Genomic DNA, 21,258 nt, shown 5'->3' on the forward strand with positions numbered 1-21,258 from the left:
ATCAGAAGAGAAGATCTTCCAAGCATCCAGATCCTGGGTTAGGACACATGCAGTGCAGAGCACAGGATGACAGTAAGATAAGGCATAGTGTTAGATGTATGTGAATCCTAAATAGAGCCTAAGCAATAACTCTTGCTCTAGTAAGGAAATTGGCACAGCGTCACGATGCAATAACATTATTATATAGTATCATATTCTCTATATATTCACTATCATTATCTTATGCAAACAAGTGAAATAGCGAATTATAAACTTGAAAGCTGTTGAACCTCAGAGAATAAATGACGTTTATTTAAGTACAGGTATCTACCTTTGCACACTGATTCCATTTTGCTAACAGGCACGATGCACCCAGCGCTGCTGGAGCAAGGGGAGGGGAATGGGGGCACCATGCACTGCTGAGCAAAGAGCAAAGCAAAGTGTTGTGTGGAGCTGTCAGAGGGACAGAGCAAAGAGGTGGGCTGCAGTTCTTGGCGTAGAGCTGCCGGGAGCACATCTGGAGGCAGCAATCTGAAGTTACTATTTATGGGCTTTGCTCCTGGGGGACCTGCAAGCTCAGCCCGTGCAAAACTTCCCTACAAAAAATAGTATATACACGCCGGTCTAGTAATTGCTTGACAGCATGCGTTTCTACGATAGAGGCAAAGCAGCTTTTTCTTTCAGAGTGTGATAAAAGCTACAGTATCCTCCATGAGCCAGGGAAAGAGCTCACACACGCACAACTGCTGTGCAGCAGCTGTACCCACAGCAGGTTTTCCATGCGTGAGTTGTTACCCTGTCAGAGAGAGGCAAACTCTCGCACGCTTCCTAGGGTAAAGCTTGCACCCGTGCAATGCCCAGATGGCAGCTCCTGTGTACGCTTGGCTTCCCCCTGCCTGGGGACAGACAGACCTGGGAGCACAGAGACTGTCTCTAAGTGTTTGACCTCACATCAAAAGCAAAAGCAAGCACCCAAATCCCTGTCTTATTAAGATATATGATCTATAAAGTAAGAGACCACCTGTGTTTTATATGCCAACGTGTACAAAAAACACTGGTGCAGAGATAGAGGGGGATGCCATTGAGGTGCACTGTTTGGATTCACTTTTGAAAAAGAAAGCCTTTCAAAAGGAGAGAGTGAAAGGAAATTTAGGAAACTGATTGAAAGCACTCGTTATGTCTTCCACTGGCACTGCTCAACAAAGATTTCAAAGGTTTTGACAAGCACTAGGGATATGAGCAGAATTAGCTTAGCTCATAGTAAGTAACCTATGCTAGCACCTACCCGAGATACACACATACCTACTTGGACACACACAAGCCTGAGAAACGTGTGCTTCAGTTGATAACAGAGCACATGTACACTGGCAGAGCATGGGGAGAAGTGCTACGTGAGCAGATGCAGCACATATAAAGCTTAAAAGGGTGCCACCTCTGAGCTTCCATAGCTGTGTCCCCTTAAGGCACAGCTATGTAGAACAGTCTTAGCCTGTATAATCATATCAAGCAGAGTTAGGAAATAGCAAACATGCCACCAGTAAGCTTGGAGGAGAGTTCAGTCATGAATTGCACCAGCACGCTTGCCAACTAATTTAGCTTTGCATTAGGTTTTATGGATAATGAGAAGTATCCTTTGTTGCACAAATGGGGAGACAGGGATATAGCAAAAAGCAAGAGCCTTCCTGACTGCCAGAAGGAAAAAGAGCAACAAAAACAGATCAAGGAGTCCTCAATAAAAGTTTCCTGTTGCTTCTCTCATTCACAAAAAAAGAATTCTAAGAGTAATGATTATCAGAAAGGATACATATACAGCACTTGATCAATTGCAGAGCATGATAGAAGTGGTATTCATTGTTATTTATGTGTCCAGTCCACTCCTTTAACCCATTATCAATATGGGGGATAAAATTCATTCAAGAAAACTTGCAGTACTGTTCAGGATATAACTCTGGTATCAAAAGTAGTGCTAATGACGGCAACTTTGAAAGACAACAAACACTGAGTAAAATACCTATGATGTGCTAATGAACCAAGCTAATTATAAATCCCTGTTCAATATACATGCAAGAGAAGGATATTAATAGGTACTTATACTTTTCGTCAGGGCATCTGAGAAAGCAAAAGATTATCTTGTAATTAAGACTGAGGCATAAATGACTGAATATTTATATTGCAATCTTTCTGCTTCATTCTTCCTGCACAACTTCTGGCAAGAAAAAATCCTTCTACCCCAACTGTGGTGTCTGGCCAAAGGTTCTTTATCGCCTCCTAAAACCCTAAGCACATGTTGCCAATATACTATATATTGAGTCCCACTCCCATGAAACATTTCCCATGGAAAGTAAAGGACTCAGTCCACCTACTTGAGCTGCCTGGGCTCGCAGTCCAGCCCAGGTAAGAGCAGCCTGGCTGTCTGCCTGATGTCATCGCTGTCCACTGTTAAGCTGCGCCGGTGCTCGGCATAGGTGATAGCCACTCTCATCCACTCCATCAGCGGTGGCAGAAGCATGAAGGGCCTGTGCAAACAAGGAGAAAACACGCCATGGTTAACATGGGTCTGCTATCTTCTACTAGGACTCAGCACACTTCATCACTTCCCCTGCCCGCGTGTGACAGGCAGACAAATAAAGCCCATCCTGCAAAGGTAGCTCTGTTCTCCTGCTCGGCAAGGTGAGACACAACTCATCACAAGACATCAGCAAGTGAGACACAACTGACCCTTTGAGACGGCTGCAGAACTGCTGTAGTTTTGCTCTTATGTCATTTTCCCCAGCAAAACCGTTGCCATGCTTTGGTCTTGGGGATGAATGAGTAGAATCAAAGAGATAACCAACACAGTGTCAACTCTGAGTAAGAAAACACGTATAACAAACTGTAAGCAACTTACAGAGAAAACATTTACTTGATCCTAATTTGTACAGCACCTAAGTGAGGTTTTAGCCTATATGAAGAATTGCAAGGCAATAAAGCAACATAAATACAGTAGTAACAACAGAGCCAACAGCCATTTTAGGCTTATGAACAGCCTCTCCCCTACTCCTATAAATGAATACAACACTGAAATTATACAATAATATATGGGTATCATAACACTCATAAACAACATATCTCATCTCTCCTCGCAGTACACAACCAGAGTGATCTGTTATTTGCTTGATTTTCCCCCAGGGATACCTGCCACCATGATGCGAGGCTCAGAAGTGCCAGCTGTAATTGGAAACACCTCTCCCATTTCTAGTAATGAATTTACTCATGCTGAAAAAAACCCAAACCCTTTGCATTTAAGCATTCAAAAGAAAATAACCGAGGGGATAAGGTACCAGTTTCTTTATAAAGCTAAAGGAAAAAAGATGCATACCAGAAAATATGAAGTGATATTAATGAAAGCAGCTGAACCCATGAAAGGCATTTTCAAAGCAGCACACGTATGTGTGTGCGCACATCTGCCATCACAGTAAGAGCAAGCAGCGCCGATCCCATTAGAAATCATTTTATCAATAATGAGATTTGTAAGCAGAACTGCCTTTGGATGGCTTTGAACATCCTTCAGGCTGGAATAATTCTATCCCATCAAATATGTGCTAGCTCTTTCAATTTTACCAGTTGCAAAGCACACTCTAATAAGTTGCCATTTTCTGCTCGCAAACAAGCCTGCTTATTTTCCCTCTGCTCCTTTTCTTCTCCTGAGTGGTAAAGAAATATCTACAAAATCACAGGTCTGTCTAAATATCTGATCAATCCTGGACTGCCAGAGTGTTCTTAACGTGACTTGCTGCTTTTACCAGTATGCTTCTACATCAATCAACTACAACATTAGGGCTCCTACATCCTTCACTTTGAAAACCATGCAGTAGCTCACCAGCTGAGACACCTTCTTGAAGCTCAGCTTTAATTCCCCAGCCCATTTAAGCTTACTAACTTGCTCCAGATGATCACTGCAGCCAATCTGCAGCACAGCCAGCTCAGAGTTGACTGACTGCCCTGAGGGAAGAGCAGCAATCCAGACAACTCGTGTTTGGGAGATGTATTCAGCAGTTGGCTCCAGAGAACTTCTTTCTGGCCTACAACAGAGCCAGCATTTACACCTTTTAGCTTCAGGCATCGAAGGGAGGAGCCTAAATTCAGTATCCAGACTCGCTCTTTGTTTAGCAGAGCCCCTGGCCTCCTCCCAAAATGGTGAACACAGAAAGATGTGCTTAAAAGCACTAGAATGAAGTACTCAAGAGCGATTAATTAAACACCCATCTTACAAGTAACCATATCTGGAACCTTTTGTGGCCATGCACAATTTTGGCATTTAGGCCACATCATGGCATCCCTGAAGCTTTCACATTGGGATCATTACTGGACACAGAACCGTGCCGATCCAGCAGAGACCAGATCGTCTTCCCAGGTGTTGAGCCAGACCTGGGTTACTGTCATGCTGCTGCAATAGGCTGTGCTCAGCCAGCAGAAAATACCATCGAGTCTGCACCAGAAATAACACGTACTAGGAAGAAATTTCCATTCTCTAAAAACTGGCATGTGCCAGGATCCTAAATGGATTGCATGCACAAGCAGATCTTGAACAAGAAAAGCCTGGCTGGGGAGGAAGAGGTGTTTGCTTGTTTGTTTTAAATCACAACAGATTTTTCCAAAGGCTTTAAAACTCATCTCAGTACACTACTTAGTTACCCTGCGTCAAAGGAGAGCAGACCTTAGATTGCATTAAGTGTCAGGAAGGATGACTTTCTCTTGCTGCTATCCTAGTCTGTCCCACTCCCACCACTCACATTACTGTGCAAGCAAATAAATCATTATTCTATCAGTAGTGACTATGATCAATCTCTATTTTGCTGTAAAGACTCTATTTCCCCAGAAAATTTCAAGCTTGCGGATGGAATTTCTGTTCTTCTTCCTGTTCCCCCCTTTTACCCAACTCTTTCCTTTCTTCACAGTACGCTTGTGGGCATGCTAGCAGCAGCATTTCACTCATTTTCTCCCTGACAATGCATTACATAAGAAGCACTACTGCATGATCTAAGCAGAGAGAGATGCAGTTCAGCTAAGTAAATGCCAATGCCGGGTTGCACTGCACTAAGAAAATAAATGCAGTTATTCTTTTTTCTAGAAAATAAATGCAATTGTCATCCCTATGGCTCTTAACCTGGGCTTCTGTCTGCCTCTAGGGAAACACCGATCATTTCACAGTCTGAAAAACACCGGAGGAGGATGGAGGAGTGAAACCTCCATGGAAAATTAACTGGGAAGATGCTGCAAGCTAAAAAATGAATTTCTATCTATGCATTTCTGTCTGTGCCATGTGCTGGGCAGTGCATTCTCCTCATGATTTTCTGACATTTAGAAGCATTTGGCAGCTCATTAAATTCTGCACATGAAGCGATCCAGCCCTGGGAAACTGTCGTATTCTCAGCAGTAGTTCACTGGGGGCACACATACTGTATTTTCTATGAAGAATGCCACCACTGCTTTGTTCAATTTCTTGTCATCTTGCCTTATAAGAGAGCGATTTTACATGTAAACTGGGATAGTATATAGCAGTAAAAAGTAAAATGAACACTCCTCGCTTACTACATGCCTTGTAAAGAAACACAATAATGTCTGAGAACACCACAAGCTATCAATATTTTATCCATTAGCTGTGTAGCATTTTCTCCACTTTGAACCGGACAGCCCCACCATTGCCAAGGGATCAGGTTGGAGATGTGCTCTCAGAAAGAATGGAATCTATTGTTGTTTTCCCCTCATTTGAACAAAAATGCATTATTCTATGTAGACATAATCAAGAAGGATGGTGGCAGCCGCACTTGGCAGAGAACTTACAGCAAGTTCATTTGTTGAAAGGGGTTGTAGCTTTTCCCTGGAAATGTGCTGCACTTAACTGATTACAATTGCCTAGGACACGACTGGCATGTGGGGATCATGTGTGGCAATCTCTGAGGATACGCTGTGAGATCACAGACTTTCAGTGTCAGGTCATTCATCACAAAGAAACTAGTCTCCAAAGTAAGCTCTTCTCAGGATTTTTAAGAACCCTAAGGCCAAGGCATTTTTGGCAGAGGGAAGTTAATTGTATGCAGAGGAGGCAAGACCTCCACAGCAGTCACAAGATGATGCCATTGGTATGCCATTCACCACTGAATGCTAAGAAAATGCTCACGGAACTTCAGTTTCAGAAGTGACAACTAAATGGTAATTTGTGTAGGAAGCCAGCTAGAAGATGCACTGTTTGAACTTTACAGCAAGATAAAAAAAAGTATGGTAAGAGTCAAAAAGAAAATAGAACAATGTCTAACGAGTTGGAGAAGGAAAAGACTCTGAGGCAAGACAGAGTATCCAAAACCAAACCATTTAACGTCAAAGTAGAAAACAGAGGCATACTTAAAGCTTGGATTCTCAAACACTAAACCATTCTCGAAGTTGCAGCAAAGAAAGTTCACTGGGTATGTAATTATATGTGAATAAAGTAACAAGAGAAACACAAAATCTTTACTCCAAAACACAACCAGCTTAAGTCTGGAGCCATTTCTTTCAGATTCAAGATATTTTACTGAATTTGCAAAAACCTACCATATTTACAAAGGAAAGATAGGAACTGCCATCCTGGTTCTGATCCAGAGATCATCTCAACTAATGCCACGTCTTTCAAAGCAAACAGTCCCAGCTCTTCACAGAAATAGAAAAAAAAAATCTAATCACAGCCAACTGGCCTAAAGGGAAGGTTTTCTTCTGAATTCCCTTGAAACAATGATTGGCTCATGTCTTAGAAGATAAAGAGTTCTCAGATTTTAGTGGATCATTATCAAGCTGCTAAGGTCTTGGCTTGGTTCTGCCACAACACTCACTTCCAGAGGAGTTTAGTGAGTTTTCCTTCAGTGGGACACTAACAGAATGAAAAACATCTGGATAATATTACATTTATTTGGATCCTTTCTGCACTGAGTCTGCCTTCACAATTTCCTCTGCTGATAGAGCATAAAATGGTACAAGAGTAGTTTTGATCTAGAAATGGCAGCTCTGATCTTTACTAGCAACCACAGAAATCATTTTTTTCTGTTCCTGTCTGCAAATTTCACTCAGAAATGAGACAAGTTTTATTCTACATTAGCTACCAATCAAAATAAAAACTCACTAAAAAAAAAGCATAAAGAAATCACTGGGGATTCACTAAGAATCTGAAAAAGATACTTCAGTCTATCACTTCTTTATTGTTTTAGCAACAGGGAAAAACAATTTTCAGACTGAAAGCAAATACTTCTGTTGCTCTAGAATGTGCCATGTGTACTCTAGAAACACATTTGTAACATCTGTGTGATGTGGCAGAAGGAACTGCAGGCAGATGTAAAATAATTAAAACCAACTTAAACTGTATGTAGGCGATGATAAGAGTCAGATAAATACACACGATAGCATTAAGTATAGCAACATGGCCACAGTGATGTGGCCAAGGATGTGACTTGCTTCCATCTGCCTCAAGAACACACAGAGCCATTTGATCCCTGTTTGTGAGTAACCACCTCAACAGAGGACACATCAGGGAATGGAATACCATTGGATTTGCTCTTCTGCTCCTCCCCACTCTCTGACATCCTAAAGTTCTCCATATGCTAAAAGGCACTACTGCAAACAATCAGATAGGTGAACTGAGGGGCAAATTAAACTCTGGACCTAATTGCAGTTTTAAGCTCTAATCAATAGACAGCTGTATGCTTAATCACTTACATGAAGGTTAGATGCAAATTTGAAGACAGATTTGCTGAATCTCACGCTACGCACTGAAAACAGCACTTATCAATGATGTGTGTATGAGCTCGTAACATCAGACATGCAGAGGCCAATTCTGTATGTCTCTGAGGGCCCTGGGTTTCAAATGCAGCCTCTGAGTAGCTGTGAGCTTCCCCAGCTCTTCTCACAACAGAGCAGTAGCTCTGGTCAGGTCTGGACTTTATAATGAACTGCTCATTTGCATCACATCTGTTGAGCCTTTCCTGGATAAAAAGGTGACCATGCTAGCTTCCAAGTCCCTCCATGTTGCCAGGACAAGGCCTTTCGCTGTAGCTGCTCTGAAGGAAGCTTACTCCCCCCTGCTGCCTCTCAGGCCTGCTGTGACCAGCAGCAAGGATGCCTCGCTTCTGCGTGCCTCCCACACATTACTCTTTGCTGTTTGTGGTGTTACAGTTCAAGCTTCTGAAGGCCCATACAGCTTATCTCAGTTACACAACTGGTCACAATCTGCCCCAACCTTTCAGTTGTCACTAAAAATCTATTTATGTAGAAAATCTTAAAAATTCCCTTTGTGCCCTTGTACTTGTGTTTTTAAGACATCAGCACTGACTAACAAAAAATGAGAAAGGACAAAGTCAATTATTGTGGATTTTCTGGGTAATTCAGCCAAAAGGGCCCCTGAGAGTTTGCAGAATGACCAGAAGAGGCCGGCATGGTTTGTTCCAACCTGAACCAGTTTGACATTTAGGGCCCCATAACTAGGAGCCACCCCAAACAGACTGACTGAAGAGGTGTTGCCATGTGCTACAAGCACAATTCCTGCTGCAAAAGAAAACACTGATCCAGTTTGGAGCAAAATACAAGTGCAAACTACAAGCATTAACTGAAAAAGCCTGTAACAACATGCTATGTGATAGGCAGAAATAAACACAGGCAGAAAGCCAGAATAGGTTGTCTGTTATTCTTGGATTAACCTTGATCTTGTGGCCAGAAAAACCAAGAGGTATTCTTATGGCTCATTCCAGGTGCTAGGCTAGCAAAATTAAAGCAAACCACAGCGCACTACCTGCAAGAATATTTATCTGGGATCAGTGTGATGCTCCACTATCCAGTGCTGCAACTCCTCCTCCATCATTTTTTTGCCCATTATAGTTAATTCCTGCAAACACCAGTCGGATTGAGATAACAGGCCTGTTAGTTATGACTTCAATCATGCCAACGTGCATATGTTAAAAACATATGCTGATTCTCAAGCCAAAACCAATCTGCCAGATTCAATCACAGAACTAATTTTCAGGACCCAGTTGTAAAATCTTGAATGCAGAGCATTACCATGCTTATGAAAATTGCCTGAAGCTCCTAAGTTGCAATTGTGCAAACAAAGAGCCAGTCAGAGAAATATTTTTGTGCAGTTCTGGAATACTCAGAACTGTTTGATTGTAACTACAAAAGTTTGTTCTGCTGAACAAAGACCATCCTGAGCAAAGCACATTTTTAACAATAAATAGGGAAACATTTCTATTTATTTTACAGCACAAGCAAAAATCTAATTAATGTTTTGTAAGACAATTTTTCAAACATAAAATAATGGTAGATAGAAGCTAAACATTTAAAGACTAACAGATGTTTCTTTCATATTTCAGAACAGCAAAAAGGTAGATGAAATTTCTATTTTCATTGCTTGACTGATATCACACTTCTGAGCCATGTCACACTACTGTGAGCATAGCCTCCTTGTAAATTTATCTCACCTGACACCGATATCAAGGTGTTCCTAATGAAAATCTAAATAATCTTTTGTTTTTTTACATTCATGCAAGTTTAGCATAAAGGCACAAGAAACACCCTAATACGTGCAGATGAAGAGAACTGATTTTGGAGCTCTCTTAGGTACAAACTAAAATCAGGCATTCACTCCAGCCAGTGGTGTAATTATGTAACTTGGGTTCTGGCTGCTGTACTACAATCATAGAAGATCCCACTAAATAACCAAAATTTTAGAATCCATTTTCTTGAATAAAAGGCAATCAAGCCCACAGGGTGTAGCATTTGTGAATGAATAGGCAGTACTCATCTCTTTAAGCCAGTGCCAGGTAAGACAGGACACATATCATTAATGAAAGATTATGACGAGGAGTTACATCACTGCTAGTTAAAATAGATGCAATTGCAGCATTTTTTAAATTATTTTGCAAGAGAACACAAATTGAGCCTTAGTAGCAAGCTGTTCAATGAACATATTCATTTAATGCCTTCAAAGACCTTTCATTTTGTATGAGTATATACACTCTCAGTGAATGTCAATTATAATTCTAAGTTTCAATACTTCAATATATACCTGCCTGCTCCAAACAAGAACAACTTAGATAGGATACATGTAAAGTTAAAATAAAAATCTTTTGCCAACTTGGGTATCAGTAGCCTCCTGCCATCTCTACTGAATTGTAAAAAGTGTTCCTTCCTCTTAGGAAAAGGTCTATAAGTCTGATGTTCCCATTAGAATGAAATTATGTGCTGCACACAGTGGCCATAGTTGACAAAATATCAGGAACTCTGACAAGACTTATCTCTACTCTCAAACACTATCAGACCATAAAGATAACTCACTCAACTGCTTTCCCAGATTCTCCAGGAGTACAGTGCTGTCCATATACGCACTGCAGATTCTAGCAGATAACCTGCAACCAGTTCTCAGAACACGTTCATTTCTACATCACAAACAGGGGGAATCTTCACAAATGACAATCTTGCAAACCAGAAAAGTGTAAAGGCACTTACCTTCAAAGTCCTGCTAGCACAAATACGCAGCCAGAAGCATGCACTGTGGCTCAAGCAATACTTTCTAAAAAGCAACATCTTGCTACCAAAGTTTTGCATCTTGTACACTCTGAACTACAGAGTTGCATATTTTATGCTGAGTTTGCAAATGACTGAGTGCAGTGGTGTAGTACAGGATAGGAAGCAGATTAAAAAACAACTGTCATCTAACATTGTTTATGTCAAAACTATTTTTTTTATCCCATCTCTCTAAAAAGGGACACTTTGATAATCTTACATCAAGAGATTAGACTTATATTTAGCATAATAAACATCTCAACATAGAGATTTCAGCAGACAAAAAGAGGTTCCAAAGCAAGTTAATTAAACTATTGCAACATTTCTTGTATAAGGAATAATGGGATACCCAGATGGAAAGTCAGTTAGGGAACATATGTTTCTGTGGTGTTCCAATGCATCAAAATTCTTCAGAGAGAACCTTCCCAAAAAGTTTGGCAGCCACATCAGGGAACTCAGCACAGCTACCTGGCACAGTGCAGAACTGCACAGAGGTAACTTTTAATCACACAATCTGGATACTGGAAGCAATATAATTGCAACAAGATGCATTCTGAGCAGGTTGTAATAGTCCTGTTATAATTTCACGCTGAACTACTTATACTCCTCTCAAATAGCTTGTCTATCTTCTCCTAGTGCTATTTTGTGAATAACACAAACTTTTGTACTGAAAAATCCTAGCAGATCTAAAGCACTTGTATCAGAAGATCCTATACCTCTTTGGAAGTATGTTTTGTCTCTGAAGAGAACTGAAGAGGTGAAGAATGGCTAAGTGAATTGCTTATAGTAGCAGAGTTTTCCAGCAAGCTTAGGACTAAATACTTACAGCCTTCGTTTCTCTGCCCTGTTCTCTAGCCTTTAAGATATACTTTCTAATCCACGCAAGAAAGAACTTTAGGTACAAAGTCTTCAGCTGAACTGAAGATCCCAGCAGTTTGACTTAAAGTACCCCTTTCAGCAGCTTCACTTCAGATTTATACTGATAAGCAGAGAGAGTAAAATACAGTTCATTGTCTTTCCTCTCTGAGCAAACACATCAGACCAGCATGCATTGTACCAGCACGTGGTTGTTTAGCCCCAGAAGAATCCACAAATCAGAGCTGAATCTGCTTAGACATGTAACTCATTTGAATAGGATTTGTATTGCAGAGCAGACATACTTTTAAAAACAGTCAGCTCAGCATTTACTGTAAGAACACTTGATGAAAACAGCACAGTTTAGCATCCTAAGTGACAATCAGGTCATGGCTGTACATGCACTTGCAGGTAGGGGACAAGGAAACACAAACTGCCAGTCTCCTTTAAAAGGAGACAAAGCAGAGACATACAATCTAGGATTACCCCAGGGAAAGCTTAGTTTCTAATCCCCACAAGGTCAAAGAGAAAGAATGATTGTTGCTATTATCATAAATTATACCCAGAAACGTTTACTCTTCAGAAGAGCTTAGCTCTCAGGTCTCTGTAACAAAGATGTCAGGAGCAATAATAGAGAAAACCCCAACAATCTGCCAACCGTGGCCGCTGCGCTGCAAAAACTCCGAACTGTGTCTTTATTTAGCTGATGCTTTAACAAGGGCCATGCTAACTCCTTCCTCAGGAAACAGGCAAATTCTGCACGTCTGTAATTTAGTCCAACAGGAAACAATATTAACTTCAATTGGAAACAGCAATTACTGAAAAAGAAGAAACTTGCTGGCTTTTTACCATTGTTCTTTGCAATATTTTCAGAACCTTTCATCCACAGAGTTACTACTTTTTACTTATATTACTTATAGGAACACTGTGGTTATCTTTGAAGAACTATCTCTGGGAAAAATGGAGACAGACTGATATTAAATGAAAGCCAACAGCAAGCAGACAAATAGAGACTCAGTCCTCTACTACTTTAACAGGTAGCTGCTGTCCCAAAGCTGAAAAAATGAAGCCAGGAGACCTTGCTTTATTCGCCTCTGTGTTTGTAAAATACCTTTCCTATAACACTTGCTATAACAGTTCTGTTATAACTTTTTCTGCATTACTCTTCTTTCCTTTTTTTACGCTACTTTGCTGCTTAATCTTCTGATGATGAAATAGCAAACAATAAACAATACACAACATAGAGGGTCTACAGGCACTGGGCATTTCTGTTTGTACTAGCCTGGAGAATACAGAATCACAGAATGGCCAGGGATGGAAGGGACCTCAAGGATCACGAATCTCCAACCCCCTGCCACACGCAGGGACACCAACCTCGCCATTTAATGCTAGACCAGGCTGCCCAGGGCCCCATCCAATCTGGCCTTGAACACCTCCAGGGACAGGGCATCCACAACCTCTCTGGACAGCCTGTTCCAGCACCTCACCACTCTCTCTGTAAAGAATTTCCCCCTGACATCCAACTAAATCTCCCCTCCCTTAACTTAAAACCATTTCCCCTCGTCCTGCAGTTATCTACCCTTTCAAAGAGTTGACTACCCTCCCCTCTGTAGGCTCCCTTTAGGTACTGAAAGGCTGCAATGAAGTCACCCCACAGCCTTCTTTTCTCCAGGCTGAACAAGCCCAGCTCCCTCAGCCTGTCTTCATAGGGGAGGTGCTCCAGTCCCCTGATCATCTTCGTGGCCCTCCTCTGGACCCTCTCCAACAGCTCCCTGTCTTTCTTGTACTGGGGGCTCCACACATGGACGCAGTATTCCAGATGGGGCCTCACAAGAGCAGAGTAGAGGGGGACAATCACCTCCCTGTCCCTGCTGGCCACCCCTCTTTTGATGGAGCCCAAAGGCAACTCATTTAACAGGCTTTTATTTTCTCCTACCTTCTTTTTGATCTGAACAGATGGAAACTTAAGTGCAGAAGCCAAGAACTTAACACTGAAATCTTCACAGTAGTTGCAGTAATTACTGTAGCTCTAGTTACAGTAATTGCAGAGTGGTAGCACACAAATACACACAATGGCTATCTCTCTTTGTTACTAAAGAAATGAGCCAACAATTGGCTATGTAGTTTTCAAACATCTTTACAAGAGGGGACATTTGCCAGAAATGGCTTGGGTCAAAGACACAATGCAAGCAGTGACATCTACTCTAACAGTGTTTTTCAGAAGAAACTTTTGTAACTGCCACAACAAAGACTGTTAAAAGGTGGTATTGCTTGTCCAGGTAGGTGAAAAGGAATAGTTACTGCCTGCTAAGACAACAGCCAGTTCTCCAAAACTATTTCTTGACATTTAATGACTGGGAAGTTAGCAGGTGACACACACAAAGGGACAAAAACTGCCATTAGAACCACAGAACAGCTGAGGTTGCACAGCACCCCTGAATTTGGTTTTGTTCAAACCAGGGTGAGCTAGAGCAGGTTGCTCAGGATCATGTCCAGTGGGATTCTGATTACTTCCAAGGACAGAGACTACACAACCAACAGCAGCAACCTGTTACAGAGTTCCTATCTTGTTAAGTATAGCTTTATCATGTTGAAGTAGAATTTTCTGTATTCCAGTTTGTGCCTTTGTTCTTTCACTGTGCACCAATTAGAAGGGTCTGGCTTCATCTTTGTTTCCCTCCCTACTGGGAGGGAAATATTTATAAAGACTGATAAGATCTTCCTGAGCATTCTCTTAGCCAAAGAAACCCCAGCTCTCTCAGCCACACCTCAAATGACAGAAACTACATTCCATTTTCATCATCTTTGTGGCTCTTTCCTGGATTCTCTCCAGTATATCCACCTCTCTTCTATACTGGGGAGCCCAGAACTGTACCTGTACAGGGCTGAGCAGAGTGGCAGGATCTCCCTCTCCACCTGTTGTAAATTCTCTAATTCAGCCCAGGATAATATCAGCCACCTTTGCAGCAAGAGCACATTGCTGGCTTATGTTTGATATGCTGTTTGATAGAACCTCCAGCTCCTTTTCTGCAAAGCTGCTCCAGCTCATCACCTTTCAGCATGTACTGGTGCCTGGGGTTATTCCTTTCCCGACAAGGACTGAGCATTTCCATTTGCTTATCCTAATTGAAATTCCTGTTTGACCAGTTCTTCAACCTACTAAGGTCCCTCTGAACAGCAGCCCAGCCACCAGATGCATCAAGGATTCTCCCATTCTCCCAGCTTCATATCACCTGCAAACCTGCTAAGGATGCACTCTGTCTCATTATCCAGGTCATTAATTAAGTTGTTAAATAGTACTGATCCCACCGTTGACCCCCAGGACATATCACTAGTGACTGACATCCAGCTGGACTTTGTGATGCTCATCACAAATCTTTGAGCCCAGCAGCTCCCTTCCCACTCATCTAGCCCATACCTCACAAATTTGTCTGTAGGAGTGTTGTGGGAGACAGTGTTGCTAAGTAAAAGATACACATTGCCTGCTGTTCTCCACTGATTCACCAAGTTATCACAAAAGGTTTCCCCTTTGCAATCCTTACTGACTACTCCCACCCACTCTTTTGGCATCAGCATGTTTTGAAATAGTTTCCATGATTATTTCCTCCTACCCAGGGTCTGAAATGCAGCAGAATGGCATGACATGAAGATCCTTCCATTTTACTTCCCCTTTGTTTGCCCAGTATTTTGTGGATATGTAACTTACATTTTTCCTCTACTGCTCTATCCAACTTGTTCAATATTTCAGATCAGCAAATTGATAGACGGGGTTTGCATTTCAGTGTAAGTTATATTGGTGAAGAAAACTAACTCCAGGAAGAGTTCCCAGGGATGCTAGATCTTTATGCAAGAAACCACTGTTTCCTTACCAATCCGTCATCACTGATAGTTCCATAGCACTCAGTAAGCACCGGTGCTCTGTTAAAACTTTGCTGTGTTCTAAGAGAGGGACCCATCTAATCTGAAAGGGACTTCTGGAAACTGTCCAGTTCAACCCTGGATATTCACAGCTCTAACATTCATTCAGTTCATATACTAATATAATATTTTCATATCACTTGCAGCTGCACAAAACAGATCAGATAATTTTATTTACATTTTAATATAAAGTAGGCACCTTGATAATTTACCAACAATTTTAAGATATGATCAGCAAATGCAGTTCACGTGACTCTCACAGTCTGCCAGTAATCCCTACTGGAGTGCTCCTTATTTACCTCCTGCATCCCTATTGTGTCAGATGAACTGAACCCTTTCAGGATCAAAGGAAGAGAACTGAGAATTGCTGCAAACAAGCTCAGAGATGAGGTGGATTATCTATGATAAGTAATACGAACGCTTGGCTGGCATGAAACCAGCACCAGCTGTTGCTGTAGTACCTACACATCCACTCCTCTGGCCCAGACTGTCCACACACTCAGGTCTCAGAGACACAGTGGCCCCTCCAGTCAGAGGACCGGGCAAGTCAGATTATCTGCTTACAGGTGTTTAAATATCAAATCACATATTCACACCTTCTAATCTTCTAGGTGATCCGTCCCCCTGCGCATTCATCTCTGACATCTGAGACTTCATATACTAACCCTTAACTGCTGTTCACAGAATCCAATACATATTCAGTAGTGAGGTTTCAAGAGGCCGACTTTTTGGTGCATGGCTTCAGATACAGTTATTAGAACCAAATATTAGTTTCGCTTGCAAGTTCTTGTTCACCTGTAACACTTTCCCTGTGCGCCAGGGCTGGCATGGGGAGGCAGTCCCTTTACTCTCTATCCAGTCTGTTCTGTGCTGTTTTATTTGGTATTACAGTGATATTCTTCTCCTTGCAATGCTGCAGAGAAATTAATTATCCTATGTTTGTACCACACCCCCATTTCAATTCAGAAGATCAGAAGATACAAGCTACTTTAGAAACACTCTAGTTAATGTTACAAATTGCTTACAGGGAGAAAGGGAGAAAGGCTATTCTGTTCCAGGTGCAAACAAAGTGGAAAAAAAAAAAAAAAAAAGGAGCAGTGTTTGTTTATACAGACAACATAAAAGACAGAAGAAGAATCTGGTAGACTGCATTGCCAGTTTCAGCAGTTACACTTGGATTAATTTGATCCTCAGGGTTTGCAATTAATTCCCCTCGCTACTGGCAAGGTCACCCCTCACTTTTCAATTTTATAATCTTTGAACATGAAGAAATGAACTATAAAAAAAGAAAAAAAGAAAAAACCCACGATGATCCAGGATTTCACCCTGAATTTCTCTTCAATCTTTCATTCGGATGTCAGGAGCTCATATGCAGGTGTCCCATTCACACGGGATACAACTCTCCTAAGAAGTCAGTAGTTTCTGAGTGTTTCGTGTTGTGTTTCTTTTCTTTTTTTTCTGGCTAGATATTACTGCTGTAGAATGTGCTGAGATGTAACCATACAAAACAGGAAGGTGAAAATTACTCACCAAAAGCACAACAAAAATGATTGACTCCTCCTGATAAAATACACACATTTTCAATTCTCAAAACTGTGGAAAATGTCAAAATATATTGTGCAACTATTTAGTGTGGGCCAGGAACAGCTTTACTGATGTACAATTAAGTTTAGTCAATAGATGCACGCTGACTGTAGGTTATGAACCTCCGAAACACAACCATTTACTCTATCTTTCTTGTAAAAGAATATCTTACAATCACAACTGAGTGCAGCACTAGCTGCTCTATGTCTCAAACTGGCAAAAATAGATGTTAGCAGCCTCTTTCCTCAGGAATGTTGAAGGAAATTGATCTCACACATTTATAAACTCTTATTCTTCTTCTAAACCTACCAAATTAAGCCCTTCATCAATAGCAAGTTGGCTTTTTTTGTTTGTTTTAAAGAGTAAAGACAAAACAAAATCCATCAATTTTTTGGGCTGGGGGGGAAAAAAAAAAAAGGTGACCTCTGTGTTTCTGAACAATCACAATGGCAAAGTAAACTCCAGACAGTACTGCTGACAAGGCAGACCCACACAGTTTTGCATGGCTAACAGTTTATAGCCATGACAGTCCCTGAGATGAGGACCCAATGGTGCACAGTGCAGAGCAGGATGCTGCCCCCAGTCCTAATGGAGAATACTGGGCTTGAAAACAAAATGAAGGATTATTTATCAAAAAGCTAGTTTTACAGAAGAATTGCAAAAAGATGTGTTTAGTGATGCAGCAGAAAGATACTAAGATCTCTCAGACAAGAGATTCCAGAATTTTACTGCAGGCTTTTTAAAAAGCACAGCTCATTGAACTAGGTATATCAAGTTCTCTTCCTGATCAATCATGGTAACAATAGGATACGGCTGTAAAAGAAAAGAATTCAGACATAAATACATAAAATTTGAATTAGGAAAGGCTAGGCCACAGATAAATCTAAAAGACAGACAATGATGTAGCCATTCCACTTAATAAAATTCCATAAACCTACACTTTAAAAGAGCAGAGGGAAAAAAGCCTCATGACAGACCACTCAGAGTCTGGAAACATCCATCTGGAGAAAAGATTTGTTCTTAACTAGCTCTGAAAGCAGTGATACTTCCCAGTGATTTCAATGATGCATTTCAAGCAATCACAGGTCTCAGCAGCAGGCTCTGCAGGTTATTCCTGATTTTCTTTCTTTTTCTGCTAGTTGGATGTCCATGCAATAGCAAGCACGACTTTCTGGATATAACTGGCATTAACAATTGGGTTGCTAGTATGCTCTTTAATGTGAATTGATAGCCTCTGTAAAAATCGATCCATGTGATCAAATCACTCTTGTCCCAGGCCATTGCAGAATTAACATTTAGTGTTTCAGGCCTTTTCTGAGCAGAGGGGAAGAAAGCAGCTAATTGTGAGGGGAATATCTAAGGGCTCTACTTATTTCTAATGATGCACATAAAGATCATTAAGAAAAAAAACATACTAATTAAGATCAAAGCAACGTTTTTTCAAATTAAGAATTCTGTAAAAAAATGATATGAGGAGACCACCTTCATCAGGTAGTCACTGAGGATTTAGAAATAGCCATAGCACAGGATTTCTTTATCAAACACTCAAGACTCTTGATAAGGAACCTAAACAAGACAACACTTGAAAAGAGTGCTCTAGAAAAGCGCAGATACAAGCTACTTAGAGATTTTTTTCCCTCAGTAAAAGTCAGTGGCACGTCTCTGAGATGTCTGAAGACAGACTGCATTTTACGAAGAGAAAAATAAAACAGGATCATAAGGCCACTGCTCCACTTTATCTAGTTTGAGTGCTTGAATCTACAAGCATAGCAGGCTGAGATACAAACTTGAACACCATCAATTTTAGGGATGCTTGGACAGGATTTTGATGTTCTATCAGGAACTCTTAATGTAGATCTATCTCTGGTTTCTATGCTAGCCAGAGTAAATTTGGACTGTATGCCACAAGACAAATATCAAATGTTTTTATTTAAATCAATAGGTCAAATACTGGAAGAATATAGCCTTTGAGCAAACAGTACTCAAAAATAGTATGAAAGAACTACAGTCATTCTCCTGGCAGCATCAGATCCCTTCCCAATAAATAATGTTTTAGAGAAGGCATTTCTGGAAAGACTCCATGGAACACAAATAGATTGCTCAGCTCCTTCTTTCTGCCCTGCTAACACAACACAGGAAAGCAAGCAATAGCCCACTGCTTCTGCCTGACCCTTTCTAAAAGATATGGTATGCATGCAGTCAGTGATTGCAGTTGGCTTCCTGCAATGTCCACAGCTTTTCCATCTGGGTTTCCATCAAGTTGGCAAGCCTTGAACTTTACTGTTGGTGGCTGATGAATTCTACATTGGCTCTGGAATTTCGCTAGTGTTTCGCTGGATTTTCTCTGACAGTCAGATGGGTACTCTCTGTGTGCTTCTGCTGATATAAATTGGTTTTTGTTCATCGACTTTTGGATAAAATGACGCACCAGTAAAGTCAGACATGTAAAACTTGGCATGCCAGCAATTCAGAGAGCTCAGAAAGTTCCAATCACAGAATCATGGAGTGGTTTGGGTTGGAAGGGAGCTTTATGATCACCTAATTCCAACTCCCCTGCTATAAGCAGAGATACCTCCCTCTAGCCCAGGTTGCTCAAAGCCCCATGCAGCCTGAAAGCTCACAGGGACAGAGCATTCACAACCTCACTGGGCAATGTGTGCCAGTGTTTCACCACCCTAACAGTAAAGAATTTCTTCTTAAGACCTAGTCTAAATCTACCCTCTTCCAGTTTAAAGCCATTTTCCCTCAATCTGCCTTTATGAAAAGTCCCTCCCCATCTTTCCTGTAGGCCCCTTTCAGGTACTGGAAGGCTGCTATATAAGGTCCCCCTGGAGCCTTCTCTTCTCCAGGCTGAGGAGCCTCAGCACCTCTCAGCCTGTCCTCATAGCAGAAGGTGCTCCAGCCCTCCAATCATCTTCTTGGCCCTCCTCTGGACCTGCTTTAAATGATGTGACTGGATGCACGATAGTGATAGACAAGCCTAGTATTACCTTTAGAACCTTCTATAATCAACAATATTGGCTATAGAAAAATGATTTATAAGACACAGACAATCAGCTACACAATAGGATGCAGGATCCAACTTTTTCTTTTTTTAATCTTTTCTTGGGTTTCAGGTTATACTAACATTCCTACTATAAATGCTGTACGAACACGGTAATCTGTAATTCTGGTATCTCACATCCAAACAGAGATAGGATGAAGGCAGTCAATGGCTTCTATTTCCAGCTTTAAGTCTGCTCCACTGCCCTAGCTGTCAATTAATCTTAGGTAGGCTAGTCCATCCAGCTGTAAAATGAGACTAGAACACTGACCTCAATTTGTGCTCTACAGGGAGCAAATACTCCATGAGATAAGTATCAATCAGAGAGTAATCTTGTCTGGACACACTGTTAAAAGTAAGACAAAAGCTTTATATTCCACATGGGGAAAAAATGAAGAGGGAAGAAAAAACTTAGCTTACCTTTGGATGGCCCTTCTCAAGTCATAGTATCCCATAAAGAATGCCAGCAAACATGCTCTGCTGCTCCGGGACATGATCTCACACTGCAGAGCACTCCCAAGCTCAGCTAACTTGACATAAGCAGTAAGGGAAAAGCAGAACAGAAACAGAGCAGGGAGAGAGGGAATGCCACATGGCTGCTAACTCTCCATGGCCCAGAAGTACAATGTCTGATCTCTTATACAGTATACTCTCTCTAAGATCCCTGAGAAACAATAAATAAATAAATAAATAAATAAAGCATCACCCAGCAGAGAAGCTTTTTACAGCAGCAAAGACAGATGTACTCTCTAATGGTACAGACAAGTTCTTAGCTTTCAGGCAGTTGGGTTAGTGAATAAAGCATTTTGATCTCAACCTTAGGGTCTAATTCATTGGCCAACATATTGCAGAATTAGCACACTACTTGCAAAATGCTTCCTTGGGTAGCTTATTTGACACCAAACAGCAGATGGTTTACTGCCCATGCAGCAAATTCAGTCAGTTTGGGGTTCCATGTGGTCATAGAATGAGCAGCTACATGAACTAGGGAAATATTTCAAAACTTTTGCTGTGGATATCTAGGTGCTTTCTGTCCAATTTTGCCTATTCTTCTCCTTCCTTTTCGATGCCTTCACCTGGAAGTATCAGAACCAGACATAGTGTCAGAATCAACAAACTTCCCACAGATTCAGTCTACTGGTGTCCCAAATCATTCACACACTGGAGGCCGAACAAGAAGCCTGCCAAGCTGTAGACAGACAACTACATCCACCCCATTCATGCAGGACTCTTTAGTTTACTGTCCTCAATACTTTGGCTGAGGAGGTATTTAGCATGAGTAAGAAACACATCAGTTTAAGCTGAATCTGTTCACTGGG

At 41.2% G+C, this 21,258-nt stretch overlaps 1 protein-coding gene across 1 annotated transcript in view; it reads right to left on the reverse strand.

The window, feature by feature from the left end:
- ABTB2 (ankyrin repeat and BTB domain containing 2) overlaps positions 1–21,258 on the reverse strand; it is a 134,887-nt gene that overhangs the window by 20,514 nt on the left and 93,115 nt on the right. The window contains exon 4 of the mRNA XM_031593333.2: positions 2,343–2,495. Coding sequence (XP_031449193.1) covers positions 2,343–2,495 — 153 coding nt within the window. The remainder of the gene's footprint in view (positions 1–2,342; positions 2,496–21,258) is intronic.

This window comes from Phasianus colchicus, chromosome 5 (genome assembly GCF_987193195.1).
Source record: "Phasianus colchicus chromosome 5, bPhaCol1.hap1.1, whole genome shotgun sequence".
Taxonomy (NCBI): Eukaryota; Metazoa; Chordata; class Aves; order Galliformes; family Phasianidae; genus Phasianus; species Phasianus colchicus.